The sequence below is a fragment of the Coenobita brevimanus genome, chromosome 30 (assembly GCF_032717465.1).
Source record: "Coenobita brevimanus isolate Jiangsu-jjx chromosome 30, ASM3271746v2, whole genome shotgun sequence".
Lineage (NCBI taxonomy): Eukaryota > Metazoa > Arthropoda > Malacostraca > Decapoda > Coenobitidae > Coenobita > Coenobita brevimanus.
In genome coordinates this window covers 3,004,666-3,019,665 of record NC_136983.1, presented here as the reverse complement: position 1 = coordinate 3,019,665, position 15,000 = coordinate 3,004,666, and the positions used below count along the sequence as shown (strand labels likewise).

General features: G+C 43.5%; 1 protein-coding gene across 1 annotated transcript in view; it reads right to left on the bottom strand.

Annotated features, from left to right (window-relative positions):
* The window catches only part of LOC145395208 (paired box protein Pax-5-like), a 166,048-nt gene that overhangs the window by 78,549 nt on the left and 72,499 nt on the right, over positions 1–15,000 (bottom strand). Inside the window, exon 3 of the mRNA XM_080268897.1 lies at positions 12,374–12,600. Within this exon, the coding sequence (XP_080125023.1) occupies positions 12,374–12,600 (227 nt within the window). The remainder of the gene's footprint in view (positions 1–12,373; positions 12,601–15,000) is intronic.

Below are 15,000 nucleotides of genomic sequence, written 5' to 3'. Positions count from 1 at the left end.
TCAAACTTTTTGGGGGAGTACGAGTATATACATATAAGGTAAATTAATAAATAAAATGAATGAATAAATGAGGTGTCTAAGAAAATAATGACTAAATAAATGAATAAAATCGACTAACAGTAAGCAAGAATTATATATAAAAAAGGGACAACATAGTAAAAAGGTAGATGCTTTTTCGAATTCTATCTACCTATGCCTTCTCACGATGGAAGTGGCTAGGACATGTGTATAGGAGACAGGGAATAGTACGAGGTACACCAGGGTGGGTGGCACTTGGTAGGAGAGGTAGAGGAAGGCCAAAAGAGACGTGGGTGAGGACAATGAGACGGGAAGCTGGAGATGAATGTTGGGGAGATCTTGAGGAGTTAGCACAAGATAGGATGTGGTGGTGTGAGTTCATTGAGGCCCTATGCATCCCCGAGGGTGCCACAGGAAATGATTGATTGATTGATGCCTTCTTTATCTGCTTTTATCAATTTTTCTCTGCATCACACTATAATCTAACCCAACTATAATTCTTTCTCCTCAACGTGACCCTCATTTTCGCCCTTTTGCATCTTAACATCACGAGCTGACAGAGACAATACTACTGCTCTACATCCTCTCCATGGCACTTCTTCGTGACTAGTGCTGTGTTCATGGGATAACCTCTTATTATTTTTAGGCCAAGGTAGAGTAAAAGGAGTATAGTTCCTGATTTCATTCTCACCCATCTTCCATCCAACTAAGTCATTCTCCATCCTATCCTACTCTACAACTCTTTCCCTCCATCACACTCAATCTTCCATCCCTTCTCCACCACATCAGTCCATTCTACTTTGCTCTCTCTTTCAACTGCTCATTCATCCCATCCTATCATCCTTCCATCCTACCTATTCTTTCCCTCCATCTCACTTCCCTTTCAATCTCACCTCTAGTCTTCCCTTCCATACCATTCAGCCTTCCACATCATTTCCATTACTCCTCCTTTCCATCCACCTCTACCTGCCACCTGAACTCCTCCTTCCATCCTTCTCCGCTTTCCACCTCAACTCCATCATTTCATTCAACCACACTCCACTACCTTCCACCTCAACCCCTCCTTCATTCCATCCCATTCAACCTTCCATTCCATCCCAACCATTCTTTCCTTCCATCCCACTCCACAACTCCTTCATTCCATCCTGATCCACATGCCATTTCAACCATTCTTTCATTCCATCCTAACCCTCTTTCCATCCCACTCCCCCTTCCATCCCACCCCACCTTCCATCCCACCCCACCTTCCATCCCACCCCACCTTCCACACCCCCCCTTCCATCCCACTCCCCTTTCCATCCCACCCCACCTTCCATCCTACCCCACCTTCCATCCCATCCCACCTTCCATCCCACTCCCCTTTCCATCCCACCCCACCTTCCATCCCATCACCCCACCTTCCATCCCACCCCACCTTCCATCCCACTCCACCTTCCATCCTACCCCACCTTCCATCCCACCCCACCTTCCATCCCACCCCACCTTCCATCCCACCCCACCTTCCATCCCACCCCACCTTCCATCCCACCCCACCTTCCATCCCACCCCACCTTCCATCCTACCCCACCTTCCATCTCATCCCACCTTCCATCCCACCTCACTTTCCATCCCACTTTCTTCTCCTTCCTTCTACTCCCCTGTGGGCGTGTGGTATGTACTGGATCACTACATACTTAATTTGGATTAAACCCTCCCCCCCTCCATCCCCCCTCCTCTCTCTCTCTCTCTCTCTCTCTCCCTTCTCCATCCCCTCTCTCACTCTATACCCCTTTCTCATCCCTCCACCCCGTCTCTCTCTCTCTCTCTCTCTCTCTCTCTCTCTCTCTCTCTCTCTCTCTCTCTCTCTCTCTCTCTCTCCCCTCCATCCCCCCATCCCTCTCTCTACCCCCTCCCCCCAGACAGCACTGATTTACTGACATTGTCCCTGAGGTGCTGTCGACTCCGCACACACACACGCACACACACACACACACACACACACACACACACACAGTTTACAATGAGGCACGCAAAATATGTGACAGAATTTATACATATTATATTGGAATAAAGGTATATGAAAGCACCTGTGTGTGTGTGTGTGTGTGTGTGTGTGTGTGTGTGTGTGTGTGTGTGTGTGTGTGTGTGTGTGTGTGTGTGTGTGTGTGTGTGTGTGTGTGTGTGTGTGTGTGTGTATGTATGTATGTATGTTTTGTCTCATAATTATAAAGGGAGGCCTGAAACTTTACTCACAAAACACAAAGCTTCCAATATTATCCACGCGTGTACTAAAACATTGCCCTTAGCCCCATACCCCCATCCACACATCACCCCTCAAAAAATATATTAAAAAACGAAATGAAAACAAAACAAAACAAAAGAGAGAGAGAAAAAACAGACCCGGTTCTACCAATGTCAAAACAAGAACAGAAAATTACCTGGAAAAACACCTGTCTGTTTTTTTGAGTTTCGAAATACGCCTTTTTTATACGCATGCGCATTTGTATATCTGTCTATCTATTGCCAGACGCCTTAATCCCGTAAGGGGTGGCCACAAACAAATCGCCTCCATGTCGCCCTGCCCCCCAACCATTTCACTGCCCTGCTCCCAGCTCACACCCCCCTCTCTCATATACTGTTCCTCTCCATCCCTCCATTACATCCCTGGCCTCCCCCTCCCTCTCCCCTCCTCCACCTCACTCACATACACTCTTTCAGTACATACACTCTATCAGTTCTATTTAAATACGCTTGTGGTATACAGGAGAATTATGTATACTTTGATTAGATAGGTGCTGGGTATACCTTTAAGTGTATGTATGAGATTATATACAAATGCTTGAAAATGTATGCTTGTATGATCACAGGTGTATTCTCTCTCTCTCTCTCTCTCTCTCTCTCTCTCTCTCTCTCTCTCTCTCTCTCTCTCTCTCACACACACACACACACACACACACACACACACACACACACACACACACACACGAACAGGGGAGAGAGAGAGAGAGAGAATGAAAACGAACTGACGAGAAGGATATGTAAGTGAGGCATAATAAAAAGTAAAGAAAGAAAGAAAGAAAGAAAGAGAGAGAGAGAGAGAGAGAGAGAGAGAGAATGAAAACATGAACTGATGAGAAGGATATATAAGTGAGGCATAATAAAAAGTAAAGAGAGAGAGAGAGAGAGAGAGAGAGAGAGAGAGGTGAACTCATTAATGTGATGGAGTGTTTAGCGGTCTGAGTCTTTTGCCCAGGTTTAAGAGAGTCTGGGGATCATAGGATAATGGACCAACACTCTCTCTCGCTCTCTCTCTCTCTCTCTCTCTCTCTCTCTCTCTCTCTCTCTCTCTCTCTCTCTCTCTCGCTCTCTCTCTCTCTCTCTCTCTCTCTGGTTATTCACCGTTTCATATTTCTCACCTACGTATTCATCAGTTCATCTTTTCATTCTCTCTCTCTCTCTCTCTCTCTCTCTCTGATGACGATGGCAAATGGTGGCGACAGACTTCTTCCCTTCACCTTTAGCAAGATGATCATTACACCTGCAACTTGTGGAGCAAAAATGGATTCTGTGTTTTGATGTGTGTGTGTGTGTGTGTGTGTGTGTGTGTGTGTGTGTGTGTGTGTGTGTGTGTGTGTGTGTGTGTGTGTGTGTGTGTGTGTGTGTGTGTGTGTGTGTGTGAGAGAGAGAGAGAGAGAGAGAGAGAGAAAGTGAGTGAGTGTATTAACAAACCAGCTCAAGCATTAATTTTATCCACTTTTAACCATACTTGGTGGGATGGTTGAGAGTCAGAGTATATATTTTGTTTTAGAAATCAAAAGGTCAAAGGTCAAGGTCACAGGAAAGGTCAATTTAAAAAGTTTTCATCCGATTTAGAAGAAACTTTGTGGAAGGGTTGATGGTAAGACAAGAATATATTTTTTTAATTAGTTAAAAGTCGAGGTCATATATATAGGTCAAAAGCCAAGGTCACAGGGCAAAGTCAACTCATACAGTTTTGATTCAATCGGAACCGAATTTAGTGGAAGGGTTAATGGTCAGGCAAGAACGAAGTGACTTAGGGGCGATTCCACAGTAGTTTTCGTTTGTTTGCTTCCTCCCCACCCACACTTATAACTACATTTTTTCCAAAAAGTTCAGTATCCACTTTCACTACCCCTGTCAAATGGGTTAGATAATTAAGATTGCTACATAGTTTAGTCACCAAAATCATCATATAATTCAGTCATAAGTCATTTACACAGTTCAGTTTCTTTCGTTTGGGTGCTTGCAAACCACTACAAACAACTGTGGAATCGGCCCTTAGTTTTGAGAATAATCAGTCTAAGGTCAAGGTCACAAAGGTATAGCCATGTGTGTGTGTGTGTGTGTGTGTGTGTGTGTGTGTGTGTGTGTGTGTGTGTAAAATAACTATAACATTATTTTTTTTACTTGCATCAAAATTAGTGAACAATTTATCTCCCAGAAAGACGACCTATTGGTTTTTAAAAGAACAGGTCAAAGGTCAAGGTCACATAACGGGGTCAACTTTAATAATATCCATCCAGTGCAGTCTAAGCTTTATGATTGCCAGACGATTTTATTCAGCTACAGAAAGACGAATTTATTTTTGATTTGTCACTACCGCACGATTATATGTAGCTGTAGAGAGATTCGTGATAGTTAAGTAGTTGAGTATGGTAGTGATAGGTAGAGTCTGCATATCATCATCATCATCATCATCATCATCATCGTAGCTATCACCTGAACCATTTTGATTTATTGTTGTTCAGTGCAGATTATTATTATTATTATTATTATTATTATTATTATTATTATTATTATTATTATTTTATTATTATCATCACTATTATTAGTATTAGTATTAGTATTTTTAGTAGTAGTAGTAGTTGTAGTAGTCGTAGTAGTAGTATCATGATCGTCATTATTATTATTATTACTTTAGGATAAACCCATACACTAAAAATGGGAGAAATGGAATTCCCCCGAGCTAAGCCCTGTATTGGACTATATAGCCCCGCTAGGGTTACAGGAGGGAGCTACCCCTCCCGGCACGGCATCCCGGGCGAGGCTCGAACTTGCAATCCCCCGATCACAAGTCCAGCGCGCTACCACTGTGCTACCGCGCCCCCCACCCATACACTAAAAGCGTTTAAAATCATCTCCATCAACCCCTTCAACTGGATTATGCCTTTCTATTTTATTCTTTCTCCCGTCAGACGATTTTATTCAGCCTGAGCGAAATCCCCGGCGGTAAAATATCTAATAAAGGACCGGACTTCTCCACTAAGGGGGTGTAACTTAAACCTTATCACTTTGAAGGGTTTGGTAAGGGAGGTGTGATGTTACGGGAGTGGAAGTGGCTTTATCAGATCACCCCAACAACATCCATGACTAAAACATCCACTGTATTCACAACATCACAACCACAACATGCAACCACCCCTGCAATGTCCTCTACAGCCACAGCTACTGCAACCACCGCAATCACAGCCACACTACGGCCACTACAACAATCAATCACATGCTATACAATCACCAATACAATAGCAACTACAATTCCCACAGTCGCTACAACCACAACTACCACAAAAACAAAGCCACCCACCACTACCAATACAATTCATAACTACCACTACAACAACTACAGTTCTAACCATCACTGCAACCACAACCACCACTACAACCACCACCACAATACAGCTCCAACAACAATAACCACAACCACCATAGGCCAATAATTTAAGCACTATGACAATCACAACCACAATCACCCTTTCAGCAACCACATCCTCTGCCACATAAATCACAATCCTCCAGTCACAACACCACAAACACCATTTCAACACCACAGTCAACACCACAACAACCAAAACCACAGCCTTCACCACACCCATCACCACACGTACACAGCAGTCACCACCATACAAATCCATCCTTCATCACCACACCCCACAACCACCCAACATTGTCACCACTTTTTATGCCATTATTTCGAAGGAGAAGTGTATGTTGACGACCGTGTGACGATTTCTTACTTACAAAAACAGCGTCCAATCGTGTATGCTCTACCTTCATGTTTATAGGCTAGGGATGCCAGAGAATTTCCCCTCTTGTCAGTCCTGCAGAATTTTCCATGCTAGTTCTTTTTAACAGGTACGGTGTTCTGCTATCAATTTCCTGTTTACTTTTTACCGGAGGCTGTTGTGAGTAAGTCAGCGCCTTCCTCGGTTCTAGCTAGCCTTGTCTTACACACCATGGTTAGACCTGTAGCCGAATTAGTCTTTTTTTTCCACAGACACGGTTATGTGCCAAAGAGTATCCTATTCTCTGTTTTTCCTATGGCCTTCCTACCAGTGTGAGGTTATTGAGGAAGGAGAGAGGGGAGGATCTGCTAGCGAGCTTCTTACATTATTTTCACAGGTCTAATCATCATCCTCTCCTGAATCTCCGTTTCCCTTTACCATCATATATTGGCGAGCTTCTTACACTATTTTCACAGGTCTAATCACAATCCTTCCGTGAATCTCCATTTTTTTTTTATACCTTCATATGTAGGGAGATGAACAGTTTGATTCCTACATTCAGGTATTCTGCTTTGACGTCAGACGATTCTAAGCATCTTTGAAATGTCCTAGGCAGAGTTCAAAGCAGTATTTCCTTGTATCTCGAAGGGAACGAATTTTGGCTAGACTCTTTCGTTCATCTTTCTCGTGACTGGATGAGTTTGTCAGGATTTAACCTTTTGTTTCTTCTGCACACACACACACACACACACACACACACACACACACACACACACACACACACACACACACACACGCATAATCTCTCTCTCTCTCTCTCTCTCTCTCTCTCTCTCTCTCTCACCCCCAGAGACTCGTACAAGGGTTACCTGCCTTCTTCTCATTCCCTCAGCCCTTTTAATTTTGTCCCTAAAAAAAACTAATTGAATAAATGGGTTTTAATGGAGAGCAACCTTCCTTACTGAGGCGGAAGGGTTAACTGGTGGCTGGGGAGGGAGGGAGGGAGAGAGAGAGAGAGAGAGAGAGAGAGAGAGAGAGAGAAGCAAAGGTAAACAGGTAGATAGACGGATAGACGGATGATCTCTGCATAGAAAACATTGATTGTCTACAGCACACGTATCATTTCCTACCTGTCTGCCTGCCTGCCTTCCTGATTACAAACATTGCTCTCGGTCTGCCTGTCTCCCTGTCTGTTTAAACCACTGCCTGTACATGCCATTGCCTGCCTCCCTGTCTGCCAACCTGTCTCGACTTTCCTCATAGATCTGGCAACGTGAAGAAGTACCAAGGCGCGTTCCAGATAAACTGTCCTATCATCCACAAAGAAAAAATAATAATTACAAGAGAGAACTGATGTCACTGTGTGGTTTGAGAGACAGACTGTCACTGTTTTTGTGTCACGTGGAAAAGATAAACAAAGGTGAAGGAAAAGATATGTAAACAAAGGTGAAGGAAAAGATATGTAAACAAAGGTGAAGGAAAAGATATGTAAACAAAGGTGAAGGAAAAGATATGTAAACAGAGGTGAAGCAAAAGAAATATAAACAAAAGAGACGAAAGAGAAAAGCAAAACTGTGTTGCTCAGCTGCACAAAAGGACACTTCATGAAACGTGCAGGCTTCCACCGAAAGCAGAATGAGCAGATATCATAGGTAACTCTAAACGATTCTGTACTTAGCACAGTGAGCCCTAAAATGTTTTTTTTTTTTTAAACTCAATTACTTGGCAACGCTTACTTTTATAACACCATCATCATCATTTGTAAAGATGAAAAGGAAAGCGAGAGGAGATTTATTTTGTGAGACTTACAGTACAATGAGTTTTAAATATACAGTATTCATTTCATTGACGTCTTTTTCTTCTACGTTATTCTTGTTACCTTTGGATTATTCTATTTAGGTTAGAGAGCCACCGAAAAAAGAAGGACTTAAATGAAGGCACTACATAAACTCTCCCATCAGAAGTGTCTCTCCTAAACTACAAACAATCACCCGGAGAAGCGAAAACAAAAACGTCCTCTTGTGTGTGACAGTGCCAGGAGGTGTGTTGTTTATTTACGACCGCAGTGGTGTGCTTAGTGTCCCTGGTCTGTTTTGGCATCCTGTGTTGGCATCCTTAGTCTGTGTTGGCATCCATAGTTTGTTTTGGCATTCGTAGTCTGTAGTGTCATTCTTAGTCTGTGTTGGCATCCTTAGTCTGTGTTGGCATTCTTAGTCTGTGTTGGCATCCCTAGTCTGTCTTGGCATCTTTAGTTTGTGTTGGTGTCCTTAGTCTGTGTTGGTACTGCTAGCTTGTGTTGGCAGCCTGAGTCTGTGTTGGCATTCGTAGTCTGTAGCGTAATCCGTAGCTCAGGAGAAACGAAAAACTGGATGGTTTAGATAATCCCTCGTTAACTCTTTCACCACTAGTCTCCTAAGCTGAATAAAATCGTCTTGCAGTAGGATGAATGCAGTAAATATGGCGTCCATCGGTTGAAAGGGGTTAGAGTTTTCTGTCTATCTATCTATCTGTTGCCAGACGCCTTAATCCCTTACGGGGTGGCCACAAACAAATCGTCTCCACGTCGCCCTGTCCCCCGCCATTTCACTACCCTGCTCCCAACTCACACTCCCCTCTCTTATATACCTCTCCACTCCATCCCTCCACCTCATCCTTCCTCTCCCCCCCTTCACCTCACTCACATACACTCTCCTCGTCAGTCTCCCACCCTCCATCCTCTCCACATGGCCAAACCACCTCAGTGTACTCCTCCTAACGCTTCCTATCACATCCACATCCACACCACAACGCTCCTTTATATCCTCATTTGTCAGCCTGTCTCTCCATGTGACTTCACAGGCTTCTCTTAAATAACTCATTTCCACTGCTCTCACTCTTGACTTGTGTCCTTCCAACAACGTCCAAGCCTGTCTACGCGGAATATCGTATGTGTGGTGATAATTATGTTAATGTTGAAAGGAAAACGATTAACAACCCGAAATGACTGTTAGAGCACAGGTGGAGCATCCATGAATGAGGTCATACTGAGAGTAATAATGAGGTTTGAGAAAAAAGGATAAAAAGAAAGAAAAAGAAAGCTAAAAAACTTCTAAACTATTCCTGTTGAGGATAGACTGAAATATTTTTTTTTAAGTAAGACACTATAACAGTTAATTAGTAGTGAGGAGGGAGCATTCACCCTTTATAATATGCTGGATGAGAGCAAACTTTCAGCTAAAAGGAAAAGTTTAAGTTGGTAGATACAGGGAAGAGAATTTTCCTCCTAAGAGTGTCAGCACGGAAGCACGGTTCTCGGGACTAGCAGGAAAGATTCTATGAGGGCCATGCTCATTAGTACTGAGGTCAGCAAGGGGAGAAAGTACAATTTTTAAAGAAATCTAATGCAAGGCTGATAAACATAAAGTAAGACGAGGATAACAACATTTGAAGGTCAAGCTCAAAGTATAAAATCACGTTAATATGAGAAAAGTTAAAAACATCAGTATTATGCCAGCCAGTTTTAGACACTAGAAATCTTACGGACAGAAAATGGGCCTTTGTATTTACAGTGGAAACTACAAATATTATTCTTACAGTTTCTGCAGTTCATTTGCAAACGCTATGGTTAGTATGAAATATCTAACTTTATCAATAACACTGAAATCAGTGGATTGCAAATTGTTGGAAACCAGTATCAGATACAAGTAGAGAAAACAGAAAATTATTAAAAAAATACATCATGTAGCCCAAAATACTCACTGTTGCCTTACAATATTTTTTTAAAATTCTATCTGCCCATTGCAGGGAAACAAAATCGTTAATGCTGTCTACCCCGATTTTAAGATGACGTTTGATAACTTCTCCACAAGATGCATTCAGACACATGCTATAGTTTCAGCGGCGGTGTGTACAGGTGTGTTAGAGAATGACTTACGAGAAAAAAGAGAATGGGTTGTATTAAATGGGAATCACACTAGAAGATTATTAATAATGGAATACCACAAGGGGAATTATTTGATCCTGTTGTCTTTACCGTAATTTACAAAAATATTGGTGATGGCCTGTTTTGTAAATTCTAAAATACATTAATAATACAAAACATGCTTACAGAACAGAACCTCATTACAAAGGCTGAAATGCAGAGAGCTCCTGAAAAACTGTTAAAGTGGGTCTATACATGACAAAAAAAAATCGATATTAGCCAATTCAGTGTTCTAAACGAAGGTGAAGGTGGAAGCAGACGTCATGAGGCGCTTTGCCGCGGTACTCATCTTCATAACATAGGCCTTTGAGCCAGTGGCAAGTTATACACCCAATATCCCAAGACACAAGGCCACTGCATCATCAAGGTTACCCCAGTTACCTCGCCAAGATGCTACCCTAAGTACTCATTTTACCTACCAACTCACAAAGGATGGGTGGACACCTGAGTTACCCTACAGCTGTCAGCTAACACAGTAAGTACCCACTGTTGCCTCCAAACTGCCAATAGGTCTGTTGCTGTATGCTTTCATGTACGTTCTTTCGTGTTCCCTGATTGCATGTAAGCTTGTTTGTCAACCTGCCTGCTGTCCGTTTGCGTGCCTCCTTCCTCGCCAACCTCCCATCACCACTGCTTACCTCCCTCCTGCCTGCATACGCCACTGCCTCCCTCCCTGCATACACCACTAACTTTCTGCCTGCCTCCCTGCCTCCCTTCCTCCCTCCCTCGCGGCCACAAGATTGATAGAGTCAGTAATCTGTACCCGTATTGATTTCCCTCACCCCCCCATTACCCCCCTTACCATGCCCCTCACCCCTCCATTACCCCCTTACCATGCCCCTCACCCCTCCATTACCCCCTTACCATGCCCCTCACCCCCCATTACCCCATTACCATGCCCCTCACCCCCCCATTACCCCCTTAACATGCCCCTCACCCCTCCATTACCCCCTTACCATGCCCCTCACCCCCCCATTACCCCATTACCATGCCCCTCACCCCTCCATTACCCCCTTCACCCCCTCACCCCTCCAATACCCCCTTCACCCCCTCACCCTTCCGTTACAACACACAAGCCTAATCCCAGAGTTCATTCATGGCGACCACAGCAGAAATATCAACAACGCTCCTCACTCAAACCCATCCACCCCTTCATACCACGACGCCCTCCCTCATATACTTCTATTAAAAAAATGTTATGATGATCTTTTTAAACTCATTTCCACATATTTCGTTTTATTCTTACTTGGAACATAGCTTTTTCTCTCATTAATAGCCTCTTTTTTTTATTTTTTTATTTTTTATTATTATTATTATTATTATTATTTTTTTTGGATCTGTCGAGTGTAGGGTGGGGTAAGGCTGCTTGTATTACTGTCCAAATGTGTGTGTGTGTGTGTGTGTGTGTGTGTGTGTGTGTGTGTGTGTGTGTGTGTGTGTGTGTGTGTGTGTGTGTGTGTGTGTGTGTGTGTGTGTGTGTGTGTGTGTGTGTGTGTGTGTGTGTGTGTGTGTGTGTGTGTGTGTGTGTGTGTGTGTGTGTGTGTGTAGTAATCCGCATCAATAGAAAAACAAAACACAATTATACTTATCGAAATCATCTCTTTTCTCCCACAGTATTTCCATTGCGGTTGACTCTATATTCCTCGCAGTGTGGTGTAGCGTCAAAGGTGATTATATGTACCTAAGTGGTGGTATGTGTGGCAGCAGGAAACCATATAATCAAGCAAAATTTCACCTGTAAATGAAAAGTTACCTGCCTGAATTATCTCTTTTCTTCCTATTTGCTGATGGGTGGAATTAGTACCCATGTGGTGGCATGTGCTTAGAAAAAAAATACGTTATATACATTCGTATCGTTCCTCCTCCTACGATTTTTTTTTTATCGTGGCAGGATGTCTAAAATGCCCTTGACAGAGAATGCAATTGTGCCCAAGTGGTGGAATGTGTTTAAGCAAAGGATATCTGAATCATCTTCCTTTCTCCTATTGATATTTCCACCGCAGTCTGTAATATGCTGATGCTGTATGGCCAAGACAGGTGTGGGCAGGTGTGGCGGTGTGTATCAGTACTCAGGTGGTGGAATGTGTTTAGAAATAATTTAGTGTTACCTACCTGACTCGTCCCTCTTCCTTTTGTTAATATTGCCATTGGGGTCTGTAATGTGTTGTGGTAGGATGCCCAACATAACACTGAAGGTAAATATCAGTACCCACGTGGTGGCATGCGTCTAGAAATTATACAGCTTTACCTACCTGACTCGTCCCTCTTCCTCTTGTTAATATTGCCGTTGGGGTCTGTAATGTGTTGTGGTAGGATGCCCAACATAACGCTGAAGGTAAATATCAGTACCCAGGTGGTGGCATGCGTCTAGAAATTATACAGCTTTACCTACCTGACTCGTCCCTCTTCCTCTTATTAATATTGCCGTTGGGGTCTGTTGTGTGCTGAGGAGGGATGCCGAGGATGCCATTGATGGAGTAAGACCCCGGACGCTGGTGGAGGGGGGAGTCGAGGGGGGCGGCGGGAGGGTGGGTGATGACGGAGGTGGTGGCGGAAACGGGGGAGAGGGTGCCAGGTAGCCCGTGCTTCGCCTTCTCCGCCGCCTTGTTTCGCACGATTCTGTCGATGGAGATGGAGAGAGAGAGAGGATGTTACATAGACCATACAGACGTTGCGGTCCCTGGGTGGTCCAAGTGTCCCTGTTACAAAAGCTTAATAATTGCTCAGGGACAGAAATTCAGCTGGCTTTCTCTTTTTCCAGTTCCTCTTCTTTTTTTTTTTTTTTACATGATTCTGTTGGTGGAGAGAGAGAGAGAGAGAGAGAGAGAGAGAGAGAGAGAGAGAGAGAGAGAGAGAGAGAGAGAGAGAGACGTAAATTGCACAGGCACGAAAAAGTCAGAGGGGTAAGGAAATAGAGGAACAACACCAGAATAATTGAAAGTAAAGTTAGAGATGTATATGTGAGCAAGGAATTTAGCTTTAGAAGAGGGAGGGGAGACAGCTACAGAGCCATCCGAGAGAAAAAGAGGAAGAGGTAAAATTTTCGGAGAGGATTTTGACATGATGGGATGAATGAAAGTGTATGTTTTGAAGGTAAGTAGAATGAATGAAGCTTTTTTTAGCGGTGTGAAGATTAGATTTAGCACGACTTTGAGCAGAGATATAGAGTGGATGTGACTGGCTAAATGAAGTGGATGTGACTGGCAGCAGAAACATATAAAGTGGATGTGATTGGCAGCAGAAACATACAGTAAAGTGGATGTGATTTCAGCAGAAAGAATGTATGTGATTGGCACTGGCACCCTTTGAGAGACATATCCTCATCTTTGACAACATTAAAACAACGATATTAAACGCAAGTTCTTTTGTATTAGTCAGAGAGTATGCTTCTGTGTCTGAGCATATAGTTTCTGTAATGATAAAAACACTCAGATGGTAGTCAGCCACCGAATCAATTATTATTATTATTATTATTATTATTATTATTATTATTATTGCAAAGACAGAGACCTATTGCCTGAGGGCTTCTAAGGCAGCTGTGCACAAATATCACAGGCGTCGCTTCTTGATAGGGTACACAGGCCATACTAGAGTGATAGAATAGATTACTTAATTAAGACTTTACGGAATAGCATGGTCAAGAAAAATTTTAAGACCTCCACTGAAAGGTCCATGAAATTCTGCATCTGGGCAAGTTCCTAAATGGCACTGTCCATAACCAATGTTTTGATCTACAACACTAAGAATAATATCCACAGTGTTTTTCTTAACGCGGAGTGCAGAAAAGCAGTCATATCATTTTTTTTCTATTTGTTTCAGATTTCAAAAAAACAGACCAAACATTTAGGAAGTCGGTAAGGTGTAGTGTAAGCAAATTTACTTCTTCTTTTTTCAGAAAGGAGAGGGGAATCGACCAAGAAAGGAATATTCGCTGGACAGAGTAAACATGTGTATGAAATTCCCTCAAGAAAAGAATAATAGAAGTGAAAGTGAAAGATTTAAGGATAGAAAAGATGCTGGCTCGTTCAATAGGCAAAACGGTGAAAGGAGAGGAGAGCTACAGTCAGTGATGGGCATTCAGATCTCATAAAATAACACTATCAGCCAAAGAACGAATAGAAATGTGCTCCACTTTAGACATAACGTAATCGAAGGGCTTTGAATAGTACAGTTATGGGATGAGTTGTTGCTGCTGTGGCTCCAGGCTTATCTGAAATGTTAACCCGGTGGACTGCAGGCCTACGTTTCCCTTCTACTGCAGTCTATCATTATTTTTATCTGGATAGGGACGAAGGTGTGGGATGTTGTTATAGTCGCGTAGTGGAGAAATCAGGTTATATCAGTGCCACCGCGTGAAGGTCCCTCTCTCTCTCTCTCTCTCTCTCTCTCTCTCTCTCTCTCTCTCTCTCTCTCTCTCTCTCATGTATCAGGTTACTCACACCAACATTACTATCGTTCTAAGTATCGATCTCCTTGGCAGAAGAGAGAGAGAGAGAGAGAGAGAGAGAGAGGAAGGGCAGGAGGAAGGGAGGGATGAAGAGGCTGAGAGAGAGACACACACAGATAGCCAAATGAGCATATACAAACAAGTGAAAAAAAAAACAAAAAAAATCAAGCCTCTAATCTGTCCCTCAAAATGGCATGTTGGGCGTGGGTGGGGGTGGGAAGGGTGGGGAGGGTGGGGGAGGGTGGTAGGATGAGAGGAGGGGATGGGAGGAGGAAGAGACGAGGGAGGTGTGGAAGTGGGGAGGGCATGGGTGAGGAACAGAGGATGGGGGAGGGGAGGAGAGCCAGGGGGAGGGGAGGAGAGCCAGGGGGAGGGGAGGAAGAGAAAAGGGGAGGGAAGGACGAGAGGAGGGGAGGGAGGGGAGGTTATTTTTGCCACGTGCCCTCCCACTACCACGCCCTGAGCCAACACGTACTGATAGAGGCGCGTACGGCACGTGGCAATTCAGGCAACTCCACCCTATGTCAACACACACACGCGCGTGCAGATACACACACACACACTGACACATG